Source organism: Delphinapterus leucas, chromosome 9 (genome assembly GCF_059928025.1).
Source record: "Delphinapterus leucas isolate spDelLeu-1000000601 "Yukka" chromosome 9, BTC_Dleu_Yukka2, whole genome shotgun sequence".
Classification (NCBI taxonomy): Eukaryota; Metazoa; Chordata; class Mammalia; order Artiodactyla; family Monodontidae; genus Delphinapterus; species Delphinapterus leucas.
This window is the reverse complement of record NC_143137.1, coordinates 13379915-13391118: the sequence shown is the minus strand read 5'-3', so window position 1 is coordinate 13391118 and position 11204 is coordinate 13379915. Positions and strand designations below refer to the sequence as shown.

The following is an 11204-nucleotide window of genomic DNA, read 5'->3' as shown; positions in this document are numbered from 1 at the left end:
CCTGCGCACCACGACGAAGAATAGCCCCCACTCGCCACAACTAGAGAAAGCCCGCGTGCAGCAATAAAGACCCAACGCAGCCAAAAAGAAAAAAGAAACAGTGAGTTAACTGAAGAAAGGGCTGTGGCCTTGGCTAGGGAATGGTGACACTGTGACACTCAACGGAGAACGTGGGCCTGTGGGGATGAGCCTGGGCCGTGAAATGACTGGACCCGGGTCAGCGACCCTTCTCCAGGAAGGCTCTGCAGCACCACACACACTGCTGGTAGATGGTCTCAAAGTCAGCATCGTTGCCATAATAGGGATATTCAATAATGAGTTGCTTTTGTGGATCATAGCCCCCAAGTAGTTCAATTTTCGCTCTGCAGTTTTCAACTTGATTACTTTTTCTATTCACATCTCTCAGGTTGCTGTCATCCATACATAGCATATCATCAAATGTGGCAAAGTCTTCTTTGGTAACCCAGACACACGAATAGCACCGACTTGGTCACCTGTTCGGCCATCCTCCCGCAGCACATAGAGGTGTCCACTCATGTGGTTACCTCTTTTTTTTTTTTTTTTTTTGTGGTACGCGGGCCTCTCACTGTTGTGGCCTCTCCTGTTGCGGAGCACAGGCTCCAGACGCGCAGGCTCAGCGGCCATGGCTCACGGGCGCAGCCGCTCCACGGCATATGGGATCTTCCCGGACCGGGGCACGAACCCGTGTCCCCTGCATCGGCAGGCGGACTCTCAACCACTGCGCCACCAGGGAAGCCCTGGTTACCTCTTAATTAGGGGGCTAGAACTGAGAGACTCTGGTTTCAGATTAAGTCCTCAATAAGCCCTTTGGTGAATCAGAGTCATACAAGAATATTTTACGCCTTTGGGACAGAGTGGATAAATAAATCAGAGGAAGCTGGGAGAGCATAATTAATAGCTGGCCATATTTGAAACCAGTGGTGGTACGTATGACTTCTGTCTAGGGAACTTTAAAAGGGTCTGCCGCATCTTGCGGAAATGGGATATGGATTATTAGTTAGCAGTGCAGGAGTTCCCACATTTCGAGCACTCCTTAGGCTGTGAGTGGCAGTCACACTTCCAGAAGCAGGCATGGGCCACGACCTTGTTTCCCTCCCCAGGGCCCTTCCACTTGTGAGGCCCTGGTAGACTTCTGTTGAAGCCTGTCACCCTTGTGGAAATAAAGGGTCATGTATGTAGAGGTGACTGTGGTACCCCCCAGCACAGGGCAGCCTCCTAAGCCCCAAAGAGCAGAGCATAAGACCACTGGGCCCTCCCAGGCTGTGTTGGCTGATTTCCAAGCTCTGTTTTGCTCTCCTTTGCTTTCTAGAGGTAGCTGACCTTCCTTTGGTTCTTCAAGGTTAAAAAAACAAACTCCCCAAAAACCTCACACCAAATACCTTCCATCTGGGGGCTTAATACTGGACTGAGTTTAAGAAATACTGGAGCTTAATAAGTATTGGTTGAATGAATGAATGTTCTTTCCGGAGCCACTCCCCAAGGTCCAAACACGTTCCCCAAATCGGGGCAGCCAGGGACTCCAGCCGTCCAAGGACAACGCTCCCAACCCCCGCCCTCACCCCCACCCCCCCACTTCCCGCTCAGTTGAAAAACAGACCCGTGCTCCGGAACCGGCCTTCAGTTCACCTAGCGTTTCCGCGGTCTTTGTAAGGAAAGCTAAGGATGTCAGTGGAGAGACAGACGCGCAGCGGGGAAAGGGGGCGTGGAGGGCGCGTTGGCGTTTTGGGTTAATTCTATTTCTGGGACTCCGAGACGCAACGGCCGGGTGAGCCTCGGCCGCAGTCCGGCTCGCGGCGGCTTTAAGGGGCGGTCCCCGAGCCTAAGGGCGGGCGGTCCCGGAAGACGCGGATCCCGCGGCCTCTGCGTCCTCCGCGTCCGGATCCCCGGTCCTCTGTGCCCGGATCCCGGGTCCTCCGCGCCCGGACTCCCGGCCCTCCGCGGCCGGATCCCCGGCCCTTGGCACCCCGATCCCCGACCCTCTGATCCCCGGCCCTCGGCACCCGATCCCCGGCCCTAGGCACCCCGATAGCCGACCCTCCGATCCCCGGCCCTCGGCGCCCCGATCCCTGACCCTCTGATCCCCGGCCCTCCGCGCCCCTTCCACGCCCTTGGCGCCCGGACCCCACCGCGTGCGGGGACTCGGCTCTCTACAACCCCGCCCGACTCCTCCCCACACCGTACTCGGTGCCCGGGTCCTCGGCCGCCCGCACTGCCCCCGCCCCCCGCCCCAGCTCTCCACGCCTCGCCCCGCCTGGCCGTTCCTCACCCCTACCCGGGCTCTCGGCGCCGCGGCCCTCCGCACGGTCCCCCCAGCCCCACCCCGCGCAGCCCCTGAGCGCGCCGGCCGGCGTGCGCGGTGACCCTGCTGCGGCCCGGCTCTGTCTCTACCCGCGCGGCCACCTCGCGCGGGCCACGTCCCCGACCTGGGCCTGGCTTGGCTCCTCCGGCTCTCAGTTCTGAAAACCCTCGGGCCTCAGTCCCAGGCGAGGTACCCGGGAGGGAGCGGGGACTGATGGGCCAGCCCTCCTGCGGTGGAGGCGGGGCAGGGTTGTGGGCCCGCGGGGCGGGGCGGCCCTGAGGAGGCAGGACTCGCAGCTGGACCCGGCAGAGGCTGCACACGCGAGGCGAGGTCTGAGCGCCCCGAGTCTCACAGCTGTCTCGCTTTCAAGTGGAATACTCAGCTGGGGCCCCGACTCAGGCCAGCCTTGCGGAAAGAAGGAACGAAGATGGGTGCTCCTTAAGTGGAGGCAGGCAGCCTGGACCGCGACCTCTGGGAGAGCATGGTGACCCCCTGGCGCTTCTCTGTCAGGGTCTGCTTGTCGCACCTAAGGGGCTTGGAGCTCAGAAAGGACCTCGGCTTTTTGAGACCCTCTGGGTGCTGTCGCAAGGCTAGACTCTGTTGGCTTCTTCTTGGCACTTTGCCCAAACTCATCTCAGCCTCTGAGGACATTGGCAAGGGGGTCCCTGAGAGCTTGTGTCGGCAAAGGACCAGTTGGAGTGACCTGGCTGAAAACGGGCCACTGGAGAGAGTCCCCCCGGAGCAGCGGCTAGGCTGCCTCCTTCTGCACTTGCGGATCTGGCTCCGCGCGGGGGCGCTCTTGGTGAAATTCTTCCCCCTCCTTCTACTCTACCCCCTCACCTACCTGGCTCCCAGTGTCTCCAGGCTCTGGCTCCACCTGCTTCTGAAAGCCACCGAGACCTCCGGTCCAACGTACGTCAAACTCGGCCAGTGGGCCAGCACCCGGCGTGATCTCTTCTCAGAGGCTTTCTGTGCGCAGTTCTCCAAGCTGCACGTCCAGGTGACGCCCCATCCTTGGACCCACACTGAACACTTCCTACGGCAGGCCTTCGGAGAGGACTGGGGGAGGGTCCTTTGCTTTGAGAAGCAGGAGCCTGTGGGTTCCGGCTGCGTGGCCCAAGTGTACAAAGCACGTGCCAATCCTGCCTTCCTGGAGAATGACAGCATCCGGAGACTGGCCACAGCCTCCAGACTGCAGCTTTCTTCGGAAGCCGGGAAAGTCCGGGGGCTGGGAGAGCTCCTTGGACACTTGGGGAAGGCGTGGAGGCCTCAAGGAAGTCTTGCCGACCAGTCATTTCTAGAAGGGCTGCTCTTCCCTAAAGCTGACCTGGTTGGATCGAATGCAGTCTTGTCTCAGGCTTCGGGACTCGCCCATGGACCACAGCCAGATCACCTCATCCCCGTGGCCGTGAAAGTAAGTGTTCTGATGTTTGCAGCCAGACCCTTCCCATCTCTAAAATCTCACCGACTCCACGGAGCTGCCCAGATCAGGAAGTCCCCCTTTGCAAGTCACCCCACATTGCCTTCCATTGATTTCTTTTAACTTGACCGTTATCTGAGTGCCTGTGATGTGCAAGCTGTTTGATTTCTTGGCTTGAAGGAGTGGTGATGCGAATGGTCTGAAAGAGGAAAATGAAGAGGGTTTGGAGTTGGCTGTCGCTATGGGTGGAGGACCCACCATTCAGCTGACCTCCTGCTCTGGGGTCAGGATAGATTGGAGACAGACTGTGTTAGGTGTGCTGTGGTGAGCCCAAGAGGGTGGCGTTCATTTTACAGAAGTGGTTTCCTTCTCTCTTTATTTCCAATCACCCCTTCCTGGGCTCTATCAGCTCTTCTCTCCACACCTTTCCACCCCTGTTCAGCACGTCCCCAGGAGAACTGGCAGATGCTAGTAGCAAATACCCTGGTGCTCTCTTTTACCTCCTCAGATAAAACCCTCCCAAGGGTACCTCACTCAGACCTACTGAGTTATACTTTCCAAGGGAAGAGCCTGGGCCTGGCTTTTTATAAATGCTGCAAATGATTCTCATCATTAGGCACATTTAGGAAACACTGGTCCAAAATATCTCGAAGGTTCCCTCTGCTCTGTGGGATACAAAAGGAGTGGATGCCTGCTGTATACCAGGAAACATGCCCGTCACGTCAGATGCATTGTTTAATCTTTATGAGATGCCCGAGATAGGCATTTTTTTTCTTGTATCTTTATTTATACTCCACTTTATTCCTAAAAGGATTTGAGGTGGAGGTAGGGGTTATTGTCTGCATGGGTTTTTTTGTTTGTTGTTTTGGCCATTCCACGCAGCACGTGGGATCTTGGTTCCCTAACCAGGGATCGAACCGGCACCCCCCTGCATTGGAAGCATATAGTCTTAACCACTGGACCACCAGGGAAGTCCCCTATATGCATGTTTTAAATGATAGAACAGGAGGCTGAGAGAAGTTGCACAGCTTGTCCAGTTTCATACAGGAAATGGGTTGCAGAACTGGAGTTTGAACTCTCTCCATTCCACCTCTGGAGTTCTGTGACTCTAGAGCAGTATTTTGCAGGCTTTGGACCACCTGACTCAGCTACCTGTACACTCAGTAAAATGCAGATTCCCAGCTCCCCTTCCAGCCAGTCTGATTCAGTACGTCTTTTTAAAAAATATTTATTTATTTATTTATTTGGCTGCGCTGGGTCTTAGTTGCAGCATGCATGTGGGATCTAGTTCCCTGATCAGGATCGAACCCGGGCCCCCTGCCTTGGGAGCGTGGAGTCTTAACCACTAGACCACCAGGGAAGTCCCTGACTCAGTAGGTCTTGCAGGAGATCTGGGAGTCCACATTTTCACCAAGCAACCCACGGTGACTTTTATGCTCACTAATGTTTAGGAATCACTGATCTAAACTTAATGTATTTGGAAGGAGAAGCCCACCTATTCTTCCCAGCAAAGCTGAGTGCCATGCAGGGGAGCTGCCCTCTGAGTCTCCTCAGGAAGACGCAAAGGGAGGAAGGCAGGAGCATCCTGGGCGTTGGGCCTGCTTCTCTTTTGCTCTTATGAGAAGCCTGCTGACTCTCCTTTGACGGTAGGACCCAGCCGTGGCTGGGTTGATCGATCCCTCCTGTCTCACTGTGCCTCTTTTTGGCAGGTGTTGCACCCTGGCCTGCTTGCTCAGGTGCAGATGGACCTGCTGCTGATGAAGATGGGTAGCCGAGTCCTTGCACTTTTGCCAGGAATCAAGTGGCTCAGCTTGCCTGAGATTGTGGAGGAATTTGAGAAGCTCATGGTGCAACAGGTGAATTCTCTCCCTCAGTTGTAAATAGCACACAAGAGTTTTTGCCATGAGCAGCTGCTTAGTAAATGCTGAATGGACGAGTATTTTCCCAGTGCGTTGTGGCTAATGTAGTATCTCAGTCAGGGTAGGTGATGCTAGCTGATATAACAAAGAGTATCCAAATCTCAGTGACTTAATGCAACAATGTTATTTTTTGCTTATATGAAAGCTCCATGCAGGTGAACTGAGGGAGTGAGTGGCAGCTCTACTCCATAGTTATTCAGGGACCCAGTTTCCTCCCAAATTTGTCATCTGGGGTCAGCGTGGAATGGGGAGAGAGAACACGGAGGGTCATGTAAAGGATTCTGTGGCCAGGTCTGGAAGTGATATATATCACTTCTTCCCAGTCTACAGGTCAGAGCTTTAATCACACGGGCCCAGTGTAACTACGAGGGAGCTCGGGGAAGGCAGTCTTCCTTAGTGTCTGGGATGAAAATGAAATGAGTCTGGTGGAACATATAGCATTATCTGTGCCACAGTCAATGGCCGAACTCCAGAAGAATTAGCGAAGTCACACACTGTGCCTTTGGTTTGCTTTGTTTCCGGGGTTAATGAGTAGACAAGGACCTCCTCCTTGTCCAGGGCCCTTGGGACACCTGTTTAAGTAGCCAGACTTGGAAAACATGCTGGAGGCTCTCAGGGCTCCAAGGAGGCATCTGTGCTGGCTTCCTGGCGGTTGGCACAGAAATTGGCAGGCTTTCAGAAGCAGTGTACCAAGTCTTCATTTATGTCCTCTGATTTAGGGTTTTAAGCCCCAGGGATGCGTTTTAACGTTTAGAAAGCTTTGCTTTGTGCTATGGGGTTGTGTAGGTTTGATAATAAAAGAAAATTAAAACAGAGAAAAATAACTTCTTTTCTGACACCCATCTTGGCATTAATCACTCTCATTTCTTCAGTCCCCCTCTGAGAAGTCTGATAGGCACCATGGGATCCCATCACTCGGAGCTCAGACCTCTATAGCGCACCCCATTTATCTCAAAAATCAACTCTTCCTACCAGCTGTAGCTCTGAGTGGTCCAATCACGTTCCCAGCCTTGAAATCTTAGAGTCTGGGTGTATGTAGGGGGTGTATGTTCATTTATAAATTCATGTAACATGTATTAAGAACTGTGTTAGAAGCTGGTGAACTAAGAAAACAAGTGAGGTTTTCCTGTCCTCAAGGAATATATAGTAGTAGGAGGAGGGCTGATGTGAAATATTTGGAGAAAAAGCATGAGTTACAATAGGAGTCTCTACAGATTCGGTCGGGTTCAGCTGAGGCTCAAGAGAGGAAGTGGTCATTCCACCCTGAGGGTCCAGGCTCCCTAGGCTAGCGCTGACTCGCGAAAGGGGAGTGTTTGCAGTTGGCCCAAATGGGGGAAGAACATTCCAGTCAGGGGGAGTAAACAAGGCACTGAGACGGGAGGCATCTGGCAGGCTGAGATGTTCAGCACTCTGCAGATTGGGTGCAGCTGGAGTTTGGGGCAGTAGAGGAAGGAGGAGGCGCCCCAAGAGATGGACCTGGAGAGAGAAGCAGGGGCCAAACCATGGCCCACCTTGGACGTCATCCTAATGAATGCAGACTCCGTCCTGCAGGTGGGGGTGGGGGACACCAGCACATGGATTGGAGAGAGGGAAGATGGGGGACAGGGAGCCCAACTAGGACACCTCTGTTAGGGTTCAGGTGACTGGTTTTGAGTCACCATGGGAGGAGCAGTGGGATGGAAAAGGGGAACAGATCTGAGAGTGGTGAGGGCTGCAGAGTTGATGGCACTGAGTCTCCCATGGATGGAGGGTAAGAGAGAAGGTGTAATCTGTAGTGACTCGTAGGTGACTGGGGGCAGGGTGAACGTAAATTCAGTTTAGACAAGTTCTCCAGCGTGTCTGCTGTCTGCAGCTTGGAGCTCACGTCGTGGGGTAGGGATGGGGCTTGAGACTTCTGGGGCAGCCCAAGTTTCTTGGGAGTTCTGCAAGAGAGTAGGTGGGGAAGGCAGGTGAATCTCGGGACTTGCTAGCTCTTGGGGGGTTCAGATTTTGCTGTCCCTGGGCCCAGGCTACCCCTTCCCTCACCTCTTCTCTCCATTTCCCTGTAGATCGACCTGCGTTATGAAGCTCGGAATCTAGAACACTTCCAGTGCAACTTCCTGAATGTGAACTCTGTCAAATTCCCCACCCCTCTGCGTCCCTTTGTCACCAGGGATGTCTTGGTGGAAACGTATGAAGTAAGACTGAGAGCTTCCCCTGGCTGCGCCTTTTACTCATAGTCAGGTTGTCTCCCCTTCACAGGAAGGCCTGAGTTGGAAAAGACAAAAGCCAAGAGAGCATGTGATTACTGCCTGTGAAACTGAGAGGGGTTTGGATACGCCTGAGGGTGGAAGGCAGCGTAGCAAGGTGGCTGAGAGCCTGGCCCTGACCTCAGACTTTCTGGATTTGGAAGTCTGCTCTGCCACTGTATTTGCTGGCTGGCTTCAGTTCCCTCCTGTACAACAGGCAACCCTTCCTGCCTCGTAGGGTTGTCCCAAGAGTCAATGAAACATTGAATGCAAAATGCCCTGTGCACAGAGACTGCACGGCGAAAGTGCTCAACACAGAGAAAGTGCTCAACAAGTATTCCTGTCATGGCCTTAGCTGTCTCCTGGTCCAGTCTCCTTTGTAAAGATGGTAATGAGATCCAGAGGAGTGACCTGAATGACCCACTGTTACTAGCTGTGTGACTTTGAGCAAGTTACTTAAACTCTCTGGGCTTTAGTTCTTTTATTTGTTAATTAGGGATAACAAGATCTCAATAGGCTGCTTTGACAATTAAATAACTAACCTATACGAAACGCATACTGACTGGCTCCCCTTTCTTCTCTCTTCCTTTTCCTTTCCCTCCTGTGAGGTCACAGAGCTCATTCTTGTCCCCATTGGCTGATTCTTGACCAGAAACAAGCTCACCCTGACAGCAAAGCCTCTCTTACCTGTGGGTGGCAGTCGCTGGATTTCCTCCCTAGTAAACCTATGGGACTTGTTGATACATGTTGTAGAAGGGAAGGGTAAATAGGTTAAAATTATCTTGTGGGTGACAGATTCATAGGGGCTCTAAGAAAGGAAAACCTCTCTGGGTCACTTCCCCATCAGCGGGAAGGCCGTGCGGGTGTGTCCCCATGGAGACGAGGAGCGGGGCAGTCGCGGGCTGTGCAGGCTAAAGCTGTTCTCTCCCCGATCTTCCCCCAGGAGAGTGTGCCTGTGTCTAGTTACCAGCAAGCAGGGATTCCCGGGGACGTGAAGAGGAAGATTGCGCGGCTGGGGATCAACATGCTCCTGAAGATGGTGAGTTCACGGCAGGGCGGGCGCTCAGCTGGCACGCGGTGGAATTGTGTGTGGGAGGCGGGAGGCGGGGGACCCTGTTCGGCCGAACAAACGGCCGCTGGCTGGAGAGGGTCAGCTCTAGAGATAGCCCAGCTGACCCAAACGCGCCTTCTTCTACAGCTTTCTCTTGAGCACTTTCTCCGTGTTATGCGCTGTGTCTCTGTGCAAGAGTGGGGAGGGAGACCCAGGCCCCACCCAATTTGCCTACAGTTTAGACAAACAGCCAAAGACAACGTCGGGTGTTACATGCTATTTCATTCATTCATTCAGCAAGTATTTGTTGAGCACCTGCTATGTGCCAGGCACTGAATTAAGTGCTTGATTTACAGTTGTGAGCAAAAGAGACATGACAACAATGTTCAGGGAACATTCCCATTTAGTGGGAAGACAGGCGATGCTAAGTGGGTTAAGTACGGGTACCCGAGGGTCATTTAGGATGGGCCGTCCCAGCCCCAGGATTTGTTCAGGAAGTGGCGCCATCTCCTCCGGGATGTGAAGGAAGTCTAGCTGTCTCCTTGGAGAGGATGGCCTGACAATAATTACTAATGAGTTGACACTCAAAAAAGGCTACAGTGAGCCCAAAGCAATATCAGTTATTTCATCACTAGTAGTAACAGCAGGAACCCAGCATTGTTAGCAGCTCATGTGTAGGAGCAAGGAAAGAAGATACACGGGCTTCCCTGGTGGCACAGTGGTTAAGAATCCGCCTGCCAATGCAGGGGACATGGGTTCAAGCCCTGGTCCGGGAAGATCCCACATGCTGCAGAGCAACTAAGCCCGTGAGCCACAACTACTGAGCCTGTGCTCTAGAGCCCACGAGCCACAACTACTGAGCCCACGTGCCACATCTACTAAGCCCGCGCGCTCTAGAGCCTGTGCTCTGCAACAAGAGAAGCCACCGCAATGAGAAGCCTGCGCACCACAACGAAGAGTAGCCCCCGCTCACTGCAACTAGAGAAAGCCCACTCACAGCAACAAAGACCGAACACAGCCAAAAATAATAAATAAGTAAAAATAAATAAATTAAAAAAAAAAGATACTGGGATTGTCGAGGGTCTGAGCTCTTCCTGGTGGTTGGCACAGAAGAGAGTGGTCAAGCAGAGACAGCTGGTCTAGGATGCATAGTGAGGACGAGTGCCCAGGTCTGGGGGTACAGAATCGGGGTAGGAAGGAACCAGCCTTGTGGTCAGAGAGTAGGAGGAGAGAAACCAGGTAACCAAGGTGGAGCCGTGAGGGCCAGGCAGGTGGCAGAAGTGGGGCGGAGGTGGGAATGGGTGCGCCGAGCGGGACGGTGGTGTGGTGCAGGCAGACAGCACAGGAGGCTGTAAGCCAGACACCTGGAGAGGGCTCAGGGTGACAGGGGCTGGTGGTTGAGTGGCTCTGACTTCACCCCCAGCCCTGGGGTGCGTGGGTATCGAGAATAGGTAGCCCTCACCCAAGGGGCTCCTGGAGAAGTGGGGTTGTCGCTGGAGAGCTGGGTTTCCACTGTCAGCGCAGTGGAAGCTCAGTGGGGAGAGGACTTTGTCCCCAGTAACAGGGCTCCGAGGCGCACCGTGGGCCAGAGGGGAGGGTGCAGGGGGGAGTAGCTAGGGGAGAAGCAGTGCTAAGCAGCGCTCAGGAGTCGGGAGATCACGGGGGGCTTCCAGCTTGTGGGATCAAGGACCCTGGAGCTCAGCTAACAGCAAGGTGCCAGGAGGTTCTGTCCCAGGGTCGGGGGTCAGCTAGCCTTTGGTGACCGTATCCTACAGGTGTGCAGGCCCCGGCTTCCTCAGTTCCTGGGATTTCCACCAGGATAGCAGCCTCCCTTACCTCCAGCAGAGCCAGGATCTGGACTAGAAGGGTCCCTTGGTGACCTGCTGCCATGACCACCATGAGGGATGGGGTCTTTGGCCTGAATCCAGTAGGAGGAAGGGCTCTGTGTTGGCTGGAAGGAGTCCCCCAGGAGCCCCTCCAGCAGCAGCTGTTCTGTACCTCTGCCCCGGGTCTCTCCTTCCCCTCATAGAAGGATTGCTGGTGGTTTCTATGATCTTTCACAGCAGGCAGATTCCTGTTCCACAAAGTCACGCCTGACTTTCCCTCCATCACAGTCCCTGGGGCTTTCTTTCCTGCTTAGCAGGTTCAAAGCCATTTCTCCCAGCCTCCCCGATTCCATGTGCCAGTACAGCTGTCAGGATCACCGTTAGACTTCATTATGTGGACGGATGGAGGTAATGGAGGCAAAGTCTGATTCATGAAATAT

General features: G+C 54.2%; 1 protein-coding gene across 4 annotated transcripts in view; it reads left to right on the top strand.

Moving 5' to 3' along the window:
• The first annotated feature begins 1835 nt into the window (after positions 1-1835).
• Positions 1836-11204, top strand: part of ADCK2 (aarF domain containing kinase 2) — a 16528-nt gene continuing 7159 nt past the window's right edge. For 3 of the 4 annotated variants that reach the window (XR_016394271.1, XM_089917315.1, XM_089917314.1), the window contains exons 1-4: positions 1836-3734; positions 5450-5596; positions 7708-7836; positions 8831-8926. Coding sequence is in view for 3 of the 4 variants with exons in the window: in XM_089917315.1 (XP_089773441.1) it covers positions 2802-3734; positions 5450-5596; positions 7708-7836; positions 8831-8926 (1305 nt within the window). In the remaining variant the exon portion in view is untranslated. The remainder of the gene's footprint in view (positions 3735-5449; positions 5597-7707; positions 7837-8830; positions 8927-11204) is intronic. The other variant, XM_022579612.3, reaches the window with a different exon arrangement.